This window comes from Euprymna scolopes, chromosome 21, assembly GCF_053919585.1.
Source record: "Euprymna scolopes isolate OS-2025 chromosome 21, ASM5391958v1, whole genome shotgun sequence".
NCBI lineage: Eukaryota > Metazoa > Mollusca > Cephalopoda > Sepiida > Sepiolidae > Euprymna > Euprymna scolopes.
Window position 1 is genome coordinate 83109541 of NC_136502.1, and position 25000 is coordinate 83134540.

Genomic DNA, 25000 nt, shown 5'->3' on the forward strand with positions numbered 1-25000 from the left:
TATACATATATATACACATATATACATATATATATACATATATGTATATATATACATATATATATATACATATATATATATACATATATATATATATATATATATATATACATACATATATATATATATATATATATATATATATATATATATATATATATATATATATATATATAAAGTGTTCTCACAGTTTGATCAAGTATGTCTTGGAGTCTGTTATAGAGAAACTGGTATTTAAAAGACAGGAAATGACCATGAACAAACAACTGACAGTACAATACTTAAAGAGAAAAACAGCTGTCAAGAAGCCATTATTGGGGTCTATAGAAAGCTAGAAAGGCATCTGATTCATTAAGGAACACAGTACTGAGCTGCTGCTGAATGAAATAAGTTAATTTTGACAACATTATCAGAAAAGCTGAGAAATCTTTTGATGGCAAATGCATTCTACTCACAGTTAAACAAGAGAGCTTATTGCATTGTACGGGGTTCCACTTGTGAAAACTAACTACCAAAATATATTTCTGCAGCATGGAATTGCTTCTGGAACCCGAAGGCATAAATTGACAGTGGAATGAGGGATGTTGAGAAATGCATTAAAGGAAATGGAAATGAACGAGTCAGTGGTTAAAAAGGTTTAGTGAATAAAGATGTGTATCTGATAACAAAGAGGAAAGCAAGAAGAGAAATATACAAAGCCAATAAGGAAGCTGGGAAAGACAGTTCTCCAGATAGAACGCGAAGGTATATACTACAAAAAAAAATATTCAGGATAGCTAAATAGATGGTAAAGAGAAATATGGATATTGTTGGAGAGAAGTGACTTTGAAATGAAAATGAAGTGCTAAAAAGACATGAACAGGACATGAGGCTAGTTTGGAAATGCCATTATGAAAGATTGTTGGTGAGTTTCTATGGCGTCAAGAAAATCAGAAGAAATATCGGATCCCGCCATAATAGCTGAGTAAGAAATCGTACAAGAAGCTGTAAGATGAAAAAGAGTAAGGCCAGAATTGTTGGAAAAATGTTGAATGCTGTGGGTTAAATAGGCAGTGGGATGATCACAGACTTGCTAAATCAGACCATTAAAGAAGAGGCTATCTCAAAGACTGGGAACTTATTACAATTGTGAATTGTTACAAGGATAAAATAGAAGTAATTATAAAGCAATGAAGCTGATGAATCAGATCATAAAATGATTGAGAGAATAATTGAGCGGAAAATAAATCAGATAAATAAGTGTGTCGTTATATGCATGGATGCATAAGCCATGAGGACACATGTAGTTGTGTAGATATCACATGTATGTAAGTGAGTGTAGATATATATATATATATGTGTGTGCATGCGTGTGTGTGTGTGTGTGTGTGCGTGTGTGTGCGTCATCCACCTAAACAATGTGTCTTTCTCAGCTTCCTTATTGGCTTTGTATATTGCTCTTCTTGCTTCCCTCTTTGCCATCAGATGCACATCTTTATTCACTGAACCTTTTTATCGTTCATTTCCATTTCCTTTAATGCATTTCACAACATCCTCATTCCACTGTACACTTCTTTACATACGAGGCAGATGAAATACAGTTTGGTTTATGCTTTCGTAAACTTGGAAAAATATTTTGATAGAGCGTTAACTGAGTTTCTCTAGTCGGTTTTGCATAAATTAAAACAACTTTGATGGAAGGGTCACATTGAAAGAATGGATGAGAATTTTTGTGATTGTAAATGTAGAATAGGTAAGTTAGCAGGTTAATTTCACAGAGAAAACGCACTGACTGATAGGGTCAGGATGTCAGAATTGATATCATCGGTAGTGAAAGGTTAACTATTTGACACACGCAGCTGTCGATGTAAAGCACGTCTGCAGAAGGTTAGGTCACATATATAACTCAGAGAAAAAGTCAAAAGGGAAGAGAAGCCTACAGTCAGCCGGCAAGCAATGTTTGACAAGCTCGTGGTTCCATACATCCATCTTCCGGTCGACACTATCCGTCTCTAGCTGGGTGTGTGCACATGAGATAATAAAGGAAGAAACAGAAAAGAGAAATTTTTCTATTTTTATACAAAACTAAACTGTTACAAGTTTTCTCTGGTTGACGAAAATCAATTGCGCAATAGAAAAGGCAAGGAAAATATGTAGCCTCTTCTTTGATTTACGACACTCTGAAGATTCTGGACCATGACACGATAAAGATACAGAATAGAAAGCATTCAATATGGGCTAGAAATCATTAAAGATCTAGACATTATTCCTCTAGTGGAAAGAACGATTTCTACTTAAGTTAATAAGCAAGGTTTTTCCCCATAGGGAATGAAATACTTACTGAAACTAATTAACATAATGAAATACAGTAAAAAATTTTCTACATTATTAGTTGGCAAGCCAGCTAAGATAGCTAACATGCAGAACTTGCACAGTCAGCAGTGATAGAAGGCTCGGGTTTTAAGGCACAAGTTTAGTGAATTAATTAAATAAACTCATATTAAGATAAGGTTAGTGAATTAATTAAATAAACTCATATTAAGATAAGGTTAGTGAATTAATTAAATAAACTCATATTAAGATAAGGTTAGTGAATTAATTAAATAAACTCATATTAAGATAAGGTTAGTGAATTAATTAAATAAACTCATATTAAGATAAGGTTAGTGCATTAGTTAAATAAAGTCGCACTTAATATTTAGATAATGTTTATATAAGTATCTTTAAGTATTTTTTACTGATTTAAATCATCTTCAAATCATATTCCAAATAAAGAGTATACATAAGAGTATTAAAGTTGTTTCAACACATTGGTTATTTTCAGGGATACAACACAAAATAAAATTTGTCCAAGTAGCATCTTATCAGAAGAGTATTTCTTAAGTATCCTTTGTATGCACCAAGAAAATCCAATCACAACCTCCTAAAATGGTGCATTTTTATATTTTAATAGAAATCACACGAACAGATCCAATATCAAATAGCTCGGTAAAATGTAAAATTAGTTGCACATAAAAAAGATGAAATGTCCAACTGGTCTTATTACTTAACAAGGGAGATAATTAAGAACAAAAATTTTTCTAGTTATTACTAGGACTAGGACAACAGCATATCCTTTTCATTGTTTTGACTCTCGAGTGTGTATCCGTTGGTATCTTATATGCTTTTATATAGAGTGATGAGGTTCTCGGTTGATTAACTTTGTCTTACTGTGTCAGATATATACTGGTGAGGCAAAACAATGAAAAGAATATGCTGTTGTCATAGCCCTAATTATTACGTACTGTCCATTTTTTACCGACGTGTGACGTGATTAGAACCCCTTTATTAATTTTTTTTTTTTTTTTTTGGTAATATGATACTTAAGAAAAAAAAATAGTAAAAAACGCATATTTTTAGGGGTGGGCACTCTCGTACAGGTTTATAAACACTTTAGTCTTTATTATGGATTGGAGAACAAAGTAAATTACAAATTCTGAAATGGACTCAAATGAGATTTGTAATATTAATCCAATATTACAAATCTCATTTGAGTCCATTTCAGAATTTGTAATTTACATGTTGTAAGTTACATTGTACAATAAAAAAAATACATTCGTGCATCAATTTGTCATGCATCAGAGTTTGCTGATAGCGTAAAACTTGCCAAGAGAAGCCTCCATTTCTAGATTTTTATCATGCCTAAACCACTTGCAGTAAACTATCGATTTTCACGGGTTTTTAATTGATTTTGTCTGTCAGTTGGAGTGGTTTTCATTGCGCTAACAGCTAGACAATTTGAATTGTCTTTAAAACCAACGTTTTTTAACCTAAGTTATTTTCACTGTATGTTTTCTTTTTTTATATATCATTGGTTTTTAATTCTTTCATTTAATTGGAAACTTCTCGCTTGAGTGTGAAAAGGAAACAAAATAACTGATGTTTGTACACTAAAGAAAATAAAAAATATATATATACCAAAACAAAATCAAGAGAGTTACTTTTTTTATTGTATATGTATGTGTATATATACTAGCTGGGCGCTCGGCGTTGCCCATCGTACAATACGCTTAAACATGATATTTTAATTTATCCATATTGCGTAGGTATTATTATTGAATCAATCCTCTATTGATTATTATATGTTACGAGGAATAATTTGGCTGGTGGACTAATTCGCAAAAAAAATAAATAAATAAATAAAAAATAAATAAAAATAATAATGATAATGTTGTTTATCAAATTCCGTCTGTGTTTTTTTACAATATCACGTCAGCTGATATTTGGGCTTGACGACAAATGCCCTGGAAAAGTCACTTCTGATTAATGTTTAACTTTAAAATATGCAAACGAAGTAATGATTTGCGGCAATTTTAAATAGTACCTCTTCATTTATCGTAAATTGAACTCATTAATAAAAAAATTAAAATAAAATGGTGAGGTACACTCGGGCTTGAGCAAGGGATCATTTGATCTGTAGCTCTACCACTGAGCTCTAGCTCCAGATGATAATAAATCTTTTTAGAAATGATTTACTGAGATTTTATTATTTCCCTTGGCCGGTGTAATGTAAAATATTCCCCTGTAAAAATTATTTTTTATCTATAATAGAGAAAGACTATTTTTAAGATCGGATTGTTTCGATTTTCGATACTTATCGAATGAATTTCTGTACAAAACATATCTAAGAACACTACCGGACATATAAATAATCTTTGTGTGAAATTTGCAAAAGATAGGCTCAGCCGTTTCGGAACCTATGAGGAAGGAACTCACACACACACAAAATGACTTGTATATATATATATATATATATATATATATATATATATATATATATATATCTGTATGTATTTTTATATAATCTTTCAAGTTATATTCTTTCAATCTCTGAAGCTTTCAATTATTGTGTTAACCAGAAAAATTATGAGTATTTCCTCTGCAGAAAAAGGCAAGACTTTGAAACTGTATAAACTACAGAAACACTTAACTTGGTTAAACGCAAATCTGTATCAAGCTAAGACGATCCTTAATAGTTATGCATTGAAGATATATGCTTTAAGCAGAAAATGTTGTTTATTTTCTTTTCATAAGATGCAAATGTTAATATTAATTATATTTATTTCAGTTTTTAATTTATATATATTTTTAATTTGATTGTGTTTTATGAAATGTATAATAGATTCTCTGGCCCAAGAATGTACTCATTTTATTTCGGAAGCTGATTTAAAATACAGCATAAAAAGATCCGACGATTCTATTCTCCGCTCCCCACTGCACCTAGTATATATATATATATATATATTGCTGAGCATTCTAAGTTGAAATGTAATAAGTCAGTCACTTAAGCTCACATGGGCAGATCATGATGCTCACTCTTGCCGTTTTGACATTTACACTTTATATAAATGTTGATTTCAATTGTATTTCTCGTGGTTAACTTTGGCCGTGCGATTTGTTCCTTGCTATCCAACAGCCTCGTCAGACCTTACAGAAATGGTTTTTAGTATTTGGAAGAAGTGTTTTAGAAGAAATACCCTTTGTTTTCTTCCAAAACACTTCTCCCAAATACTAACAACCATTTCTGTAAGGTCTGACGAGGCTGTTGGATCATAAACATGGTCCAACATCCGAAACATATGTAAACAAACAGATAAAACGGTAATAAAAAATAAAACATATATATATACTAGCAAAAGTACCCATCGTTGACTGGGTTCAAAAACAGCCTACAGAAAATGGACTCTGATTTATGAAAGTATGATAGGTTATGAAAAGGAAGGGTTGTAAAGAGATAGCTTCGAATTTGGGGGTATCAAAACCAAAGCAAAATATCATGAAAGTAAAAATAAAATAGATAAACCCCATAATTTATTATACCATACCTGTTCACACTGAAACACTTATCACAATATTCTGTGGATCTATATTAAAAAACCTTGTTAAACTTTGTGACATATTTCCATTCTATGGAGGTCAGGCGCGAACGAACACCCCATAATTTTATTATACCATATTTCTTCAAACTGAAACATAATTATCAAAGTATACTTACGCAGATAGATATGAAAAGTCTTTATTAAAGTTTGCGCCTATTTTCATTCTATGGAGGCCAGACGCTAACGAAGACCCCACAATTTTATTATACCATCCCTATTTAAGTTAAAACATACTTAACAAAGTATTATTATGTACATCTATATCGAAAACACTTGTAAACGTTTTTTTTTAATTTTTAAATTTTTTATTTCCATACTTTGTGGACCAGGCCCGAACGCAGACCCCACAATTTTAATGAACCACCGTTCTGCCAGATCAAACATACCCATTCCTGTGTCTCGATACATCTTCTATCATTATATGTAATCAGCTTTTTAAAATAGTCAACCATATAGGAGCCTATTCGTGACCACACACACACACACACACACACACACACACAAGCACACACTCACACACATTCAGCTTTATATATATATATATATATATATATATATATATATATAAAGCACTTTGTAAATTGTTTTTTGGAGTATTCAGGCGAACAATAAATTTTGTTCAACTTAGTTTTAATTTTCTTTCTCTTTATACATATATATATATATATATATATATATATATATACACGCACATATATATACACACACACACGCACACACACACACACACACATATATAGTAAGTTATAAAATATATATGGTGATTAAGCTACACTGAATATTCCACGTTTCATCCACTCTAGGACTCTTCAGGCTTATCCTAGAGAGGATGAAATGCCGAATATTCAGTGTAGCTTAATCGCCATATATATTTTATAAATTACTAACTAGCTCTACCTACGTATTGAGCACTTTTGAAGTAAATACTTAAAGTTTATGCATAAATTTATACTTTCGTATATTAATTTTATGTGAGTAAATGAAGTAGTTAGGTAACTGGACAAACCTAGGTCTCTTTATCATCTGCCCAGGCCTACATCAGGATAAGTAACTCCAGCTTCGACTTTTTCGCCACAGCAGACACTGCAATGCACCAGGTTAGATGCAGAACATACCATTGTCACACAAAACAGAAAGTTGCCATCATCATCATCATCACCATCATCATCAGAGATATAAAACTGAAGTCTAATAGACTGATTTTTTTTTCTTTCAAGGTCACCTCATATCAATGTCAAGAGCCACTCGAGGATAACGGTTAACTAGATGGAATAAATGGCAATCAAAAGATGAAGAATACTATAGGAGTACTAACACTGATCAACGGTATGAACTGCATTTGATTATTTTGAGGTAGCCCATGACAAGAATTTGTTGACATTGGATTTGAAGACAAATAAGTTGTAACTGGCAGGGAAGCAGCCCCACAACAATGTATTCCACAAGTGGAAAGACCTTGCAAAAAAGTTTTGCCCACTGTAATTTCACCTGACAGAGAAGGAGGAAAGGAGAAAGAAAGTCTCTTTTTTTTCGTTGTGATAACACAATGAGTTCTTGCTGTGAACGCCTTATACAGAAAACCAAAGATTGGAGCTCAGTCGAGCACCTACCATGGAAATAACAATAGAGAAAGACTAGCAACGTCTCTTTTGTGAGGAAGAGGTCGTAGAGAAGAAAAAAGATCACCCCCTCCTCACTAGATTACAAAGTCGATTTTGTATTGTCATGGTAAGAAAGAATATTCTTTGGGACACATTCTGACTCATAGGAAAAAGAATCTGGAATCAGGTATTTTCTGATCCAAACATTTTTCCAGAAATCTTAGCAACAAACTGGATACGTTTCTGAATTTTTAAGATGAGGATTAGTTATTCGTGTTATTTGGATTCTTTGGTTCTAGTCTTTGGTTCTAGTCTTTGGTTCTAGTCTTGAGCATCATTTTTTACAATTTGTCCACAAGAACCCATGGCACAGTGGTTAGAATACCTGGAAAAATCAATTGTAAAAGCGACATTCTCCTGAAGGTTGAAGGTTCAATTCTCAGTGTGGGCCAGCAAAAAATACAATTGCAAATTACTTAGTACATCTATCCAGTCATGGCTGACAGAATGAGAGCATGCTACCCCTGTGAAATAAATAAAAGGGTTCCATTCAAAATTCCATCCAGAGTCCTGTGTTTGGCAGAAACATCTCAGAGTTCGACAAGATACACCTGAAGAAGGTTACATCGATCAAAATGTTATGAAAATGATAATAAAGACAAGAGCAATAGACCGAAGATTCCAAATAATGGAGACTGGATATACATCTTCCATTTTAGATTTGAAATGGAAATCGGTCTGACAGCTTATCAAAACAAGGGTTTTTAGGGTCATTTTGATTAGAGTAAAAAAGTTACATGAGCGTTGGTAGTAAAAGAAGAGAATCGTGATTTTTTTTTAAGTGTTAAAAGTATCATTTTTCCCTACTGCACCACATGCTCCCGATCCAAAGAGAGAAAAATCAACAAGATCTTTGTGCCAGACCCCATCGAAGGTCTCTCATATGTTGAGGTCTATTATTCTAGAAATAAAGTCCTTGTCAAGAGATTTGCTGCTCATATGCAATATTACAGTTAGCACATCAGTAATCTACCTTGCAGGATGAAATCCGTATTGTTTGTTACCAATTACATTGATTTTTTTTTCTAAGTTGGTTGAAAATTGCCTAATTTAACTCACATTCAAACAGCTTGCACAATTGAAATGAATGGGAAGTACCATGTCTTGATAAGCTTTTGGGATTGGCCTTCACTCCTGATCTGAAATGGAACACATACATCAAATCTGTTGGCAAGATCGCTGGAAAAATAGTTTGATTATTCTACCACTCCAGTAGATATACCACTGCCAATGCTATCTTTTATCTGTATAAAAGCCAAGTACGTTGCAACATATGGACAGGAGTTGCTCGGCACACTCTATTTTGCCTTGATAGAGTTCAAGGTCGGCTTTGATACCTAGTAGGTGATGCCCTTTTCTTCACAACCTTTTTCCACAGAAAAGACGTTGCGAACCTGTCTCTGCTTTATTGTTATTTTCATGGCAAGTGCTCATCTGAGCTTCAATGTATGGTTGCCTCCTTGCCAAACTTTCACAAAAAAACACTCAACTAGCTATAACCAATATCAACAATTTGCCCTACTCTCTATCTGTGCTAAGTCTAAATGCAGATTCTATGAACAAAGTTTTTTTTGTTAGAACTGCCTGCCTGTGGAACACTGTTCCACTGGCTTGCTTTCTGGCCGATTACAATCTGGAAGCCTTCAAGTTCAATGTAAACAAGTTCTTGTTGAGTTGTTCCCTTAAATAATCCAAAGTCTAACCAATTTACACTATTAACGATTACTACATTACCACCTTACATTCATTAACCCTTATCCTACAGCAGCCTTTGGGCCTTGATAAACGGTGACTCCCTTGTAAAAGAAGAAAAGGCTTAATCATGAAACACAAGAGACTGATCGGTCTGTACAGAAATGTAGAGGACTGAATACAAGTATTTTGAAATATTGGACAACAAGGTGGAAAGTGTTTCTCTTTAAGCAACAATTGTATAATTTTGTTAGAGTAGGAGCAAGTTCCAGTAGTTGCTTTTAAGCATAAGAACTGGAATAATGTCACGACCTTACTGATAAGTCTGGCAACGTTCAGGACAGATATATGTATATTACTAAACGTTACTTTTCTGAATTTTTTGGATGAGGATTGGTTATTCATATTATTTGGATTCTTCGTGCTACTGTTCTCATCTTAAGTGTCATTTTCACAACGTTTCAGGCGATGTAACCTCCGACCTGGAATTTCAGATAGAACTCTTTGTTTACTTCACAGGGGTAGCATGCTCTTGTTCCATCAGCCATGACTGGATAGAGGTCCCAAGTAATTTGCAATTGTATTTTTCAGTCGCTAACACCGAGAACTGAATTTTCAACCTTCACCAGAATATTACTTTTTCAATTGATTTTTCCAAGTACTTTAACTATTGTGCCAAAAGTCCGCAAGGACCTGTGGCACAAGATACACCTGAAGAAGGTCAGAGGTTACATTGACTGAAACGTTGTGAAAATGACGCTCAAGATGAGAAAAGTAGTCCAAAGAATCCAAATGATATGATTACTAGGGCTATGACAACAGCATATTCTTATCATTGTTTTAACTCTCAGGTATATATCCGACACAATTAGTCACAATTAATCCACCCAGAACCACACCACTTTATATAAAAGCATATAAGATATCAACGGATACACACTCGAGAGTCAAAACAATGCAAAGAATATGCTGTTGTCCTAGCCCTAATGATTACTAAAATTAGTAGTTGGTGGCCACGATTGCAAATAATTTGGATTTATCAGATACTAAGATCATTGCAGGACCGTCAATAATGATTTGAATAGAGGTCTCAAATCTGTTCATTACACTATAATTTTTCAAAACTTTCATGAGTCGAGCTGAGTTAGGCACTGGAGTCTTTTTTTATTTCAATATGGTAGAATCCATCCACCCGCCATTAATGTATCCATGAATTCAAACACATCGATCGGCTTTTTAGGAAATTTGAGACAGACTTTATAGGAAGTGTAATGAGGGTACCAGGGGGGGGGGCAGAACCCACCCTCCGAAAAATAAATGCCCCCAACTTTTGTGTTTTTTGTTGGTTTGATTTTAGATTTCAATAACACAAAATTATTCAACGTTTCTAAATTTTTGAGATGCGGATTGATTCAAAGAGCCGTGGCATTAAGGATAAAGTACTTGGTAAAATTCAGTTGTAAAGTTACACTTTTCTGGGGGTTGAAGGTTCAATCTTTATTGTTGGTGACACTCAAAATACAACTGCGAATTATTTAGGGCTTCTACCCAGTCAAAGCTGACAGAACAAGAAAATGCTACCTCGTGGATTAAATAAAGGCTTTCATTCGAAATTGTGTGCAGAACAGTAGTCCAACTAATACAAATAATACGAAAATTGTTTAAATTTAGAGTTCACTACGATCTACTTCTAAGGAAAATAGCAAATAAAATAAATTTATTAAATCAAATAAAATAAATTTATTAAATCAAATAAAATAAATTTATTAATTCAAATAAAATAAATTTATTAAATCAAATAAAATAAATTTATTAATTCAAATAAAATAAATTTATTAATTCAAATAAAATAAATTTATTAAATCAAATAAAATAAATTTATTAAATCAAATAAAATAAATTTATTAATTCAAATAAAATAAATTTATTAATTCAAATAAAATAAATTTATTAATTCAAATAAAATAAATTTATTAAATCAAATAAAATAAATTTATTAATTCAAATAAAATAAATTTATTAAATCAAATAAAATAAATTTATTAATTCAAATAAAATAAATTTATTAAATCAAATAAAATAAATTTATTAAATCAAATAAAATAAATTTATTAATTCAAATAAAATAAATTTATTAAATCAAATAAAATAAATTTATTAAATCAAATAAAATAAATTTATTAAATCAAATAAAATAAATTTATTAAATCAAATAAAATAAATTTATTAATTCAAATAAAATAAATTTATTAATTCAAATAAAATAAATTTATTAAATCAAATAAAATAAATTTATTAAATCAAATAAAATAAATTTATTAAATCAAATAAAATGAATTTATTAATTCAAATAAAATAAATTTATTAAATCAAATAAAATAAATTTATCAAATAAAAAATATTAAAAACACTGTCTTTACTCCTATGATGTTACACACGTTTGCACACGGGACCCACACGTTGTCTGCAGTCTACATCGCAAGGAACATAAGACAAGTAATAACTCGACTCCTGTTTTGTTACAATGACATTTATTTCTTTTTTATCCCGCCACACATGTCTTCCGTTATGGCTGTGACGTCACACACATCTCTAGCGTGATCTTCCTCCTTTTCTCTGACCGCTGGCCTCTCGAACATTCCAAGCGTGATTGTGCTCTCTCTCTCTCCTATTTATAATGTTTTTCTTTTTTTTTTCTTATCATGACATAATTTTGCACAAACTCAGTATTGGCATATAGTTGCCATACGTGCTCTATTACACTCCTTAGTCCTTACTATATTGTTGCATGTCATGTTATTCTCAAGCCAGACAACTCCAAGTACTCTGAATAAGTAATAACTGCAATACCAGTTCTAGGACAAGTTCATAATAATGAGGCATGCTTAGAAACATTAATGATCGAAAAAGACCACAACACACTTCAAAGCAATTAAACCATTGATGTTACAGACGGAGAAATGTTTTAATTACATGGATTTAAGCTCCAATTAGAGAATCATTACTAAGCAAAATTTGCTCAAATCATTAGAATCAATAAAAATTTACTGCTTAAATTTTGGTACTCCTGCAGAATAAGGACTGTTATTTAGAAATCCATTCTTAACATGGGGAGGGGAGTTCTTTTTTTTTTTAACTGTTCTGTACTTTCACCTAACATTTTGATAAACAAATTCAATTTTTATGGTATCTTTTCACTTAAATCTAAAAAAAAAAAAAAAAAAAATAGCATGGTTCATATTCTGTATAAGTACCTTATGATTAATTCATGAAAAATTTAGAATCAGTAACATTTTCTGTCAGTTACTGTTTAAATCTCATAAAACTCATCGGTAGAGCATTGTTAGATGAGAGGAAAAAGATAAATATGTCTTTATTTTATTTTTTATTTTTTGAAGGCAGTGTAATTTTTTCGCCGCTTATGTTTGAAAATATTGAATAACAATTTTTTTCTTTTTCAATAATTTTCTTCATTACTTGTTGGGTGTATAGCGTGTTGTTAGTGTGGAATCCGAATTTATATATAAACTAACCTGGGTAGTCCAGCGTTGTCCGGGTGTTTGGAGGTGTGTGTTGAGCAAAAAAAAAAAAATGAATGTGATAGTAGGCAAGCAGGCGCGAAAAGAAAGTGGAGGTGTGTGTAAGGGTGTTGGTTGAGCAAAAAAAAAAGTGGTAGTAGGCAGGCAGGCTCGAACCTGAGGAAAAGAAAGTGAAAAAAAAATGTTATGCGTTAGTTGTAGCGCCCATCGCCAAACCGGAAGTGACGTAGGTTTAAATTAAGGCTACACAATCGAAAAGAGGCGATGACTTTCGAAAATATCTGTGCAAAAAGCGACCCCTCCTTGTAGAAAAGTGACCAATTGAGGGTGAAGGTATTAATTTTATGGGCCAATTTTTCGATATTTGTCGTCCGAAGGGTCAAGCTTCAAAATGATACTGATCTCATGAAAATCCGTCGCCTCTGTCGAAAGAGACATACATACATATATACATACATACATTTAAACAGACAGTTGAGATTTATATTATAGATATGACACTCTTTCGTGCAATCTCTAGAGGTATGAGATAATTCCCATTAAATTGGAAATCTGTACATCTAATTATCAAAATGAAGCAAGCGAAAGACAAATAATTTCCATCTTAATTTTCTGAATTTTGACATGAGGATTGCTTATTCACATTATTTGGATTCTTCAGACTACTGTTCTCATCTTGAGTGTCATTTTCACAATGTTTCGGTCGAAACTCATCAAAATTCGTACTAGAACTGTCTGCAAGGACCTGTGGCACAGTGGTTAGAGCACTTGGAAAAATCAATTGTAAAATAGTCTCATGATCGTTGAAGATTCAATCCTCAGTGTGGGCGACTAAAAAGTACAATTGCAAATTATTTAGTACATCTATCCAGTCATGGATGACAGAACAAGAGCATGCTACCTCCGTGAAATAAATAAAAGGTTCCCTTCGAAATTCCGTCCGAATTCCAGAGCTTGTCAGAAACATTCCCGAGTTCGACAAGATATACCTGAAGAATGTCGGAGATTATATCGATTAAAAATTGTGAAAATGACACTCAAGATGAGAACAGCAGTCTGAAGAGTCCAAATAATATGAATTTCCATCTAATGTGTAGAACATAGAAATGTTCGTGCTTGAAGGTATATCACAAGATATGTTCTCCTTAGTCTTCATTAGGGCAGCCATTTATAAGAAAGCAAACTAATACAGCATATGTGCTAACTGTAGCTTCCAATGATGTAGACCTGCTATTTTTAAGGAGTCAGAGTATTAATCACTTAGTGAGTGAGATTGATTCCGTGTAATGCCTTTCAGTAGTTTAAAAATCTTCACACACGGGCAGTGTTTGAAAACGTGAAGATCACGTTACGTTTCTAAAAAGGGAAATATTAAAAGAAAACTTTTAAAAATATTAGTATATCCATTAAAAAAAAAAGGATTCTGACCCTGGGAAAGGATCTGGAAAATACACCAGTGATGTTCATGCCTGTAACACCTGTTCCCAAATAGTAGCTCATCAATAAATTGTTTCAGGCAATGGCAAAATACCTTCTTCCCTCAAAATATTCAACTTTTAATTCCATCCTTCTTTCCTGTTTGCCTCACTATGCTAACATGCAGAAATTAAAATGTAATGTGAACAGACATCTAGCAGGTAAACTCCCCACATTAAACATGATCTCAAATAGCAGCCCCTTACACCCAAGCAACAATTTGCCTTGTTTGGAGTGAAAGAAAGTAAAATTAACAAGTGAAACGTGCATGGTACCCCATGAGTGCACAGTGAACGAAGCACAAAACAAAAAATGATTAACTTCAGCATTTGCCCCCTCCCTCATTTAGCCCCAAAAGTCCCCAGGGGATGTTAAATCCTGGTGAGAATGAACAAACGGTGCAGTTTTAGGCCTTAACATATGTAAAGTTGAGTTCTGCACTGTACAAAAAAAGAAATGACTAAGTCCATCATTTGCCCCATCCCCATTTAGCCCCAAAAATACCCAAGGCCTTAACATATTTAAATTTGAGATCAGCATCACGCAAAACTGCTAAATAGCTACACACAGAAAATTTTGGACAAATATGGTAAAATAGTCCCAAAAATGGAGTGTTTTTATTAGCCCTAAAAGAGCCCCTGGGGCACACCCAGGAGTTATCGCGAAGTATAGACGAACAAAATTATATAGAAATCAGTTAGTTACAACTTTTCAGAAAGTTTTATAAAAATCCAAGGCATCGATTTTTTTTTTTAATAAGCACAAAAGTGTCAATTTTAGTCATTTTAACCTGAAAGGCATCCCTAGGGGAGCAACCGGAGTATTCCCAGAAAATCCGTTCTGTTACAGTTTTACTCATATCATGTTTAATGTTTTTTAAAATTCCAAGGTGTAGTTAATGATAAGAGTGCGGATAGACGAACGGACAAAAGTGAATTTACAGGTCCACCTTCCTTTTGTCGAGGGACCAAAAAAGTATAAGTCTTAAATTTTAAACATTTTTTAGGATTAAAATCATATAATGGATTTAAATTAAAGTTGGAACAAGACTTCTAGACATAAGGCTTAGTGGCATTATATTTTGATTTTAATCTTTGTAAGGTGACATAAAATTGGCGCAAAACGGTTCTGGCCTGGGGAATTAATTTTACTCGTTCTTGGATAAGAATTCTTATATATGTTTTTTTTTTCTGTTTTGCACAGAGGACGCATTAAGTTCCACTTGTCTGTCCTCGAGGCGCTTGCCATCAGTTTTAGCCTCCCTACTTTGTGCAAGCAGAGAAAACTTTGGTTACAGTTGGAACTATTTGGGGGGGGGGGACACATTCTGTTTAAGTTTTTTTTTTTTTTTCGTTCCTATCCCTTTCGCATACTAGTGATAATAATTTTCTACAAAAATAGTTTTCTTGAGAAAGTGGTCTGGCGGAAAGCGCTTCGGGTTTCATTATATTTCATGATTCTTTTTATCGACTTATTTTACCCAATTATATATTTATAATATATAATTTTCCCCGTTTATTTCTCTTTTCCCCCTTTTTTTATTGTATTCGTATTTTAGTCGATTTAACATCTGAATATGGTACATTTCTTCTTCAATATATATATATATATATATATATATATATATATATATATATATATATATATATATATACTTTTTAAGGACTGAACTTTTAGAAAAGCAACATCGCCTGGTCATATCTCTAATTATTTATAACTAGTTAACCGAAACATACCCACGATTGTGTAGCGATACCTAAATGTTTATGCAAAAACAAATAAAAAGTATATCTTGCTCTACTTTGTATTGAGCACTTTTGTATAAACCTCGATAAATTCATTGGATGTTTTACCTCCGAATATTCTTAACCTGGAATTATATATATATATATATATATATATATATATATATATATATATATATATATATATAATTATTTTTTTTACTATAATAATTAAATACCTACAGACACCAGTGTTTCATCCTTTCGTGAATCTTCAGCGCAGGGTGTCATGATTAACACCAATCAACAGATTCGAACTCGACAACACGAGTCATCTCTGGCTCGATGAGCAAAGACCGTATCCATTCGGCTACCATTAACCGCGTGAAATAACGTTGACTTGAAACATTTTAATTTTAAATGTTCTTTGCGTCAGTCAGACAGTGATCTAATCGTTATACGATGATCTATGCATAAGAGCTAAATTGACCGACTTAATTCAACTGAATGTGCTCAACGATAAGAAATTAGTTTCCTAAAGGGGTTGTCATAATTATTTTTTTTTGCTACAATAATTAAATACCTACAGACATCAGGGTTTCATCCTTTCGGGAATCTTCAGCGCAGGTTGTCACGATTAATACAAGTCGGCAGATTCGAACTCGGCAACACGAGTCATCTCAAGCAATTATATATATATATATATATATATATATATATATATATATATATATATATATATATAAAAGCGAAAATGTATGTATGTATGTATGTATGTGTGTTCGCTTTTTCTGTATGTCAACAAAAGGCTTTTTTCAGAGAAGCGGTCGCTCGCTTCACAACTTTTTAAAACTTTTTATATCACATATAAATCGTAATATCTCATAGTTAACAACGAAGCTCGCCTGTCTATTTAATTTGCTCGATTTCGGGAAGATAAATATTCAATATTTGTCGCTCGCCGCATGTGGGTTAGTCTTTTTCCTATAACATCTTGGGGGGGGGGCGTTCAGCAGTAAATGAATACTATCCCCACAGTCAAACTTGACCTCATTAACTCATTAAAACGGGCACCTGTTAAATCAAGTAATTAAATAAATTCAAACGTGCTTCCGTTAGCATCTCGCGTTGAGGCAATCGTTAACGTCGCACGTTTTTTTTTAATTTTTTCTTTCACACTTTAATTTACAACTTTGCCTCAACGGTTCGGGTTCGATCCTCATACTTACTTTTTTTTAACCCTCCACACACCTCCAAACACCCGGGCAACGCCGGGTACCCCTCGCTAGTATATATATAAAAGCGAAAATGTATGTATGTATGTATGTATGTATGCATGTGTGTATGTTTGGATGTCTACTAAAAACTTTCGACAGACGCGACGAAAATTCACAAACTCGGTATCACATCAAAGCTCCATCCTTTGCTCGAAAAATTGGCCAAAAACGTTAACTTTTTCCCCCCGAAATCGACAATTTTCGACGGGGGGGGGTCAACAAAAACGGTCCTCTCGTGACAATGACGGATTCTACGCATGCATCAGATGACGTCGTGACCTGATTTACTTTAAATAGTTGAAAAACCGAGTAAGTTTCATGTACGTCGCTTTAGCTCAGTTGGTTAAGGCCATGGTTCATTATCTAAACGTTTTGGGTTCGAATTGTGGTGTCAGTTTTTTTGCTTTTGTTTTTTTTTTCGATTTTTTAAATTTAAATATTGAACCAGTGTTTCGTTTTTCTGTTTTTTTTTGTTTTTTTTTTACTTCGCTTATTATTAGCGACACCCAAAAACATCCGGGTACCCACCGATTTTTTAAATTTTAATATCAAAACAGGCTTATTGAAGCCATTTTTCACGTGTTCGTTTTTTTCTGTTTTCATCGTTCGTTTGCCTTACGTTAGTTTTTTGTGTTCCCCCCCCCTGCTTAAGTGTTAACGTTGTTTTCTTTTTTTACTTCGCTTATAACAAACAAACCTACGTCGTCGTTGTCGTCGTCGTCGTCGTCGTTGTTGTCGTCGTCGTCGTCGTCGTTGTTGTCGTCGTCATAATGCTCGACGACTTCCGGCCACGCACCTGTCAATTTCGTTCTTAAATAAATTCAAACACCTTTCACTAACTCATTCTGGCTAGCCGATTTTATTTTCAAACTTCGCCTCAGGGCTTCGAGTTCGATCCTACCCCCCCCCCCGAGTTCTTTTTTATGTAACACTACAAACACCTACAAACACCCGGGCAACGCCGGGTACCCCTGCTAGTATATATATAATTCCAGGTTAATATTTTTCAGAGGTGAAGCAAATAATAAAGTTTTAACAAGGTTAATGCAAGAGTGCTCAAGACCTAAGTAGGACAAGGTAAACTTTTTATTTGTTTCACATAAGCATTAATATGTCGCTACACATTCATGAGCATGTTTCGGTCAGCCGGGTCACAAGTAACTAGATACTCCTTTAGGCGATATTGCTTATACAAAAGTTAAGTCAGTAACCTACTTACTGACTTGACTTTGGCATATGCAATATCGCCTGAAGAGGTCTCGTTACTTGTAACTGGCTGACCAAAACATGTTCATGAATGTGTAGCGACGTATTAATGCGTATGTAAAACAGATTAAAATATATATGCATAGTTTTGTTAAATTTTACAAGGAGAATTAAAAATTACATTTTAGAAACCGTTATTTTGTAAAGTTGACAAGACAATGTTATAAAATATTTTTAAAATATGTAACATAGACAATAAATTCTTAAAATTAAAATGCATTACTCGTGTACTAACATTACAGTGGGTTTCAAGAAACCACCATCAGCTGGTATCTATACAGTGGTTTATTCCTAATTTAAATAATTTAATAATCGTTTTAATTCAATAAATTATGAAAAATACAGCGTTAGCAATTCAATTAAGAAACTGAACTACTACATAAACAACATCTGACGGTTGTATCTGAGAGACATTAAATGCAGTGTAATTTAAGGGCATGTGCGGTTAGTTGTAACTTTAAGAATTATCGATTTCTATGTAATGTCCTTCCTCAGCAATGTACTTAATTTAATGGATAAAATACAGTGACACTTTCAGATCAGAATTCACATGTTTTGCATTCTTATATGCAAGGCAGACAAGTAATTTATTCTATAAAGTGCTTTTCGATTCGTGAGTTTTTGACAGATTATTTTTATCGCAATCTGTTTTCTCGAGGAAATAAAAAATTGTTCATGACTTTTGATGGTGTTATTATGCTTTTAGGAAATCGATGACGTCGATAGAAATGACCAAAGGCAGTTTATGATTGCCGATTCCCAAAGAGAATTAATTACAACTCACACCGACAGTGAAGATGCTTGGAGTGATGGAGATACACGAGGAGCCAGGCAGCCACCAGGTATGTTCTAAATAAGTCATCTATTAAATAAAAGGACACATGTCTGTTAGTGTGTGAATGTGAATATGTGTGGTTGTGTGTGCGTGTTTTCTCTATAAGTCATTTGCAATAAAAGCTGATGGAAAGCTGATTTAAAATGTTTACAAGCAAATATAACATTTCTTAAACGCACAACTTGAAATGGTACACGCACTATTATATTATTACTCATCCTCACAACTTTCTTAAAACTTTCCCAATTTCTGTTTGTCCATCTATTATATAAATCTCACATGTCTGTTTAAATGTATGTATGTATGTATGTATGTATGTATGTATGTATGTATGTATGTATAGTCAGGTCATGTCATATGCTACTGGTACCATGTACCCAGTACTACCTGCCTCATGGTCGAATCACCGGCGACTAAACTGGTTCCTCCATCAGACTTGGTGAGGAGGGTGGCTAGTCTCCCTGAAGGATTAAAAACAAGACCTTCTAAAGCGCGAATGAACCCTTTTTAGGGGTCAACGGCCAACTAGCACCGTGTGTGTTTGTGTGTGTGTGTGTACGTGTGCGTTGGGATGGAGAGGGCTCCCATAAGCCGTGGTGAAGGCAACCTTTCTAGGAGAAGCAAATCTCTGATTTAAAAAACCATAAAGCGGAAGACCAGTACCCGCATTAAGCTGGTCTGCAGTTTAACTTGTTGCTGGCTATCTTGCTCTTGCTTGTTGTTGGATCTCAACATTTTGAACCGAGAGAGAGACTTAGCTGTCGTACAAAGCTAAGACTCTGTAACATCATCTGTGCATAGATACTCCCTAAGACATTTGTCTATTAAAATGGTCCTGTGGCGATGGAAGTCATTTTTGGGCTCATGGACTTTAAGTGTCTGAGGGAGTGGCACTCGCCTGACAAGACGTTGCAGTCATCATCATGTATGTGTGTATGTATCTTCGGGTCCACGGACAGGGTTTAGTTGTCGCTGAAGATTGACTTTATAACTATGATGAGGTTGGTGGGGAGCATTGGGATAACTAACGTCTGTAAAGACGAAGCAATTAGTATGTATGTATGTGTGTATAAATATGTCAGGTCATGTCATGTGCTACTGGTACCATGTAACCCAGTAATACCTGCCTCATGGTTGGGTCACCGGCGACTAAACTGGTTCCCCCACCAAACTTGTTTAGTGAGGAGGGCGGCTAGACTCCCTGAAGGATTAAAAACAAGATCTTCCAAAGAGCGAATGAACTCTTTTTCTGGGTCAACGGCCAACTAGCACCGTGTATATTTGTGTGTGTGTTGGGGTGGAAAGGGCTCCCGTAAGCCGTGGTGAAGGCAACCTTTCTAGTAGAAGCAAATCTCTGATTTAAAAAACCATAAAGCGGAAGACCATTACCCGCATTAAGCTGGTCTGCAGTTTAATTTGTTGCTGGCTATCTTGCTCTTGCTTGTTGCTGGATCTCAACATTTTGAACCGAGAGAGAGACTTAGCTGCCGTACAAAGTTAAGACTCTGTAACATCATCTTTGTATAGATACTCCCTCAGGCATTTGGGCTCATAGATTTTAAATGTCTGAGGGAGTGGCACTCGTCTGACAAGAGACGTTGCAATCATCATGCATGTATGTATGTATGTCACATATTTTTGCTAGTTTATCACTGAGCTTCCACCTTGCCCCCAAAAAGGAGAAGACAATTCTTTGGAGAATGATATCATTGTCAGAGAAAAGATATTCCACTAATTCCTATAAAAGGAAAAGGTTATGCTTGGGAGAATGGCAATATTATAACAGAAAATGTACTAAATTAGCCCTTCCTCCAAATTGAACATTAAAATATAGTACAATAGTACAATTAACAGAAGTAATAATATAGTTTTGGCTCCTGACAAATACTAAATATTTATTAATAATATATATATATATATATATATTTGTAAAATATGTTTCTTTTTTTATTATATTTCACTCTTTGTGTATGCAAATCCTTTTTGATTAGAAGCTCAATGTTTTTTAAACATACGAATAGAGCATATATAAAAGAATAACAATATTGCTACATTCCAAGATCCAATATTTATTATTCTTAACAAACAGGATCTGTAAAATATGTACCGAAAATTTTAATATGCTAAAAGAACTGTTTGGTAAAAAAAAAAAAATATATTTAAATATTGGAATGTACCCATACTGTTATTCTAATATATATATATATATATATATATATATATATATATATATATATATATATATATATATATATTAATGAAAACAAAGGGATGTAGTGTTTACCTAATATACGCAATGGTAAACTTCAAACTAATATAAATAACAGTATTTATATATAGAAAATGTAATCCCAACCGAACTAAAAAAGCTCAATACGCAATAAAGAGAACAGTTTATATATATATACATATATATATATATATATATATATATATATATATATATATATATATATATATATATATATATATATATATATATATATATATATATATACAAGAGATAAGCTGTCCTCTTTATTGGATTTTTTAAAAAAGCTCAATACGCAATAGAGAGTAGAGATTCTTTTCAGATTTTACAATTGTGACCGAAATATCAATCTGTCCAACATATCGATACTTGATCAAACTAGCCTATATTTTCATTTTTCTTCCATAATGTTAATGGCCTAAATATGATTCAGTTTTATTAAGTTTCTTTTTGATAATAATAAAACCGGATCGGTTTATAGATAAAATAGTGACAGTTTTCGATTCGTCATCTAAACTGCTTAAAACCTTAATAAAAAAAAATATCTACAATACGTTTATGTTATAATTACTAAGCGATTTAATTTTCATCATTAGTTCTGTTTCATACAAAAAAAAAATAACTATCACCTGACATAAGAGTTTATTTTCACATTTAAATAAAGACAAATATTTAGTAAATATAAACTCGTTTACTAGTAATTGCTGACAGATTTAAATTAAACAGAGCGAGAGAAAATATACTTTGACCATTCTTTTCTGCAAGGAAAATGCTTATGAGATATTTTTGATTATCCAGTTGTATATCATTTGATTAGCAACATAATCACTCAACAGGTGATCGTTATTCATTAATGAAAAATAAATTTCATATAAACATCCGCTCGGCATTGCCACTTAACACTTACTTTATTTGTATTACTTACTAGCAGGCCGTCTGGCGTTGCCCAGTCATAAAATACGCATAAATATTTTATTTTAATTCACAAAGATTTTTTTTTTCATTTTTATTATACAGTCAATCCTCTATTGATTATCATCCAATGATTTCAAAAGTTATTAAAAAATATGACTTAGGTACCATCCGCGAGAATTAGAACCAGAACGTTTAGCGCTTCATGCTTAATTATTACTTATCTCTCCAGCGTCATTACTGTCTGAGCTATGGACAGATAAATACGAAAGGTTAAAAGTTAAACAACTTTGAGCTATGAATGCTTGATTTTGAGCATGCGCAAAAGAAACAGTAGGTATAATGTTTTATTCAACTTACACTTCCAAGGTCAACTGTTTTGTTTTCAATTTCCACCCCTTAGCAACAAATTTTGCCGACTAAAAACCAAATTGGAAGTGTGCTCCATGTCCAAATACTCTATCAAATTTCAACTCTTAGTTAGTCCACAATATATTGTAGTCTACATTGCACTGTAGAAAGCCTACTGTTGGTTTTATAAAATTATTTTTATATATAATGGTTTGGATTAAAGTTTAAAATGAAAAGACAAATATGATGGTTCAATTGTACTTTAAACAGAAACATTTCATATAAATTAAACCTACTGTTGATTTTATATGCTTGGCCTTTCTGCTTGTGTGGTGATAAAACTTCTGAAATGCACTTGTGATGTTAGGCTATATAAGGTGTTAATTTTGGTTAAAATCGCCTGTTCCTTCTTTATCGGATTTTTATGATTATCGATTATCGGTACTTATCGAAGACATTCCGAAACAAAATCTTTTTATGAACACTGCCAGATACATAAAGTACATTTGTGTCAAATTTCACAAAAATCGGCCCAGCCGTTGCAGAGTCTATAGGGAACCCTCTCTCACACACACAGTTCTTTTTATATACTAACAGGTTTTTTATTCTTGCATCAGCATCAGTAAAAACTAATGCAGTTAACTAATTAGTATTCAAAAATATACACACACACATGTAAATATATATCGAATTAATGCCAGGCGTGTAAGTTACGTTATAGAAGCGTTGATTTAATTTGAATAAAAATAAAATTCGCATCAGGTGCGCTTGAAAGCCAAATTACAACGTAATATTACGGAAATAAACAAATATTTTATTTGTTTGAAATTTATAACATAAATATATTTCGAAGCTTCCGAAATATATTTATGTTATAAATTTCAAAAAGTAAAATATTTGTTTATTTTCCTAATATTGCGTTGTGATTTGGCTTTCAAGCGCACCTGATGCGAATTTTATTTCTACTAAAATGAAATCAACACTTCAATAACAGAACTCACACCCCTGACGTTAATCTCGCGTACCCAACGCATCGCTCTGACATTTCAAAATAAAACCGCTGAGAAACAACGCGCGGATCTTTACTAACTGACTTTTTTTCTCCAACTTTACAGCATGGCTAGAAAGAAGAAGGAAAAAAAAGAAAGGGGAAAAAATGTACAAAATACTGAGGATGGAGTTTGACTCTGAAATATATTTAAATTATAAATTTCAAACAAGTAAAATATTTGTTTATTTTCTCAATATTGCGTTGTAATTTGGCTTTCAAACGCATTTTATTTTATTTTTGTACATCGAATTAATTTATTCATTGGTTTTTGAATGTGGATTTCGTTTGAACACGTGAATACAAAGAAAAGAGTCTCTTCAAAATAACATATTTCTTTTCATTTATTTTATATGGTGTTAGTAATTTTACTAGCGTCGCTGTAAAATATGCCAGCTCTTAACATGTTTACCAGTTATTAAAAGACTTTTTACTAATCATACTTACAAAAAATAATATGGGCATTTAATTATCTACTAAAATCATTTGTTCCATATATATTTTACTCTTTCTTTTTTTGTTAAAGCGCCCGAATTAAAACAGTTCTCTTAAAAATAAGATGCTTTCTATTATTCATTCAACTAATTTAAACACGGTAATAATTTCCCTGGTGTCGCAGTAATAACACCTAATTTCTGCCCAAGTAATTAATTAATTCTTCCTATTTATACTTAAAATAAATAATACAGATGATACTTTTCTACTCATTGGTTTCATATATTTATACTAGCCTGGGTGCCCAGCGTTGCTCGGGTGTTTGGAGGTGTGTGTTGAGCGAAAAAAAAAAGTGGTAGTAGGCAGGCAGGCAGGCTTGAACCTGTACAGTGAAGGAGGACAAGAATGTGAAAAAAAAAAAAAACGTGATGTCTTTGCTGTTGCGCCCATCGCCAAACCGGAAGTGGCGAAGGTTTAAATTAAAGCTAGTCCATCGGAAAGAGAGGATGACTTTCGAAAATATTGGCGAAAAAAACGATCCCTCCCTGTAGAAAAGTGCTCAGTTGAGGGTGAAGGAATTAATGTTTTTAGCTAATTTTTCGATATTTGTAGTCCGAAGGGTCGAGCTTCAATACG

General features: G+C 33.0%; 1 protein-coding gene across 1 annotated transcript in view; it reads left to right on the forward strand.

Moving 5' to 3' along the window:
- LOC145242854 (protocadherin gamma-C3-like) overlaps positions 1-25000 on the forward strand; it is a 192255-nt gene that overhangs the window by 146125 nt on the left and 21130 nt on the right. The window contains exon 2 of the mRNA XM_080105970.1: positions 19239-19374. Within this exon, the coding sequence (XP_079962096.1) occupies positions 19239-19374 (136 nt within the window). The remainder of the gene's footprint in view (positions 1-19238; positions 19375-25000) is intronic.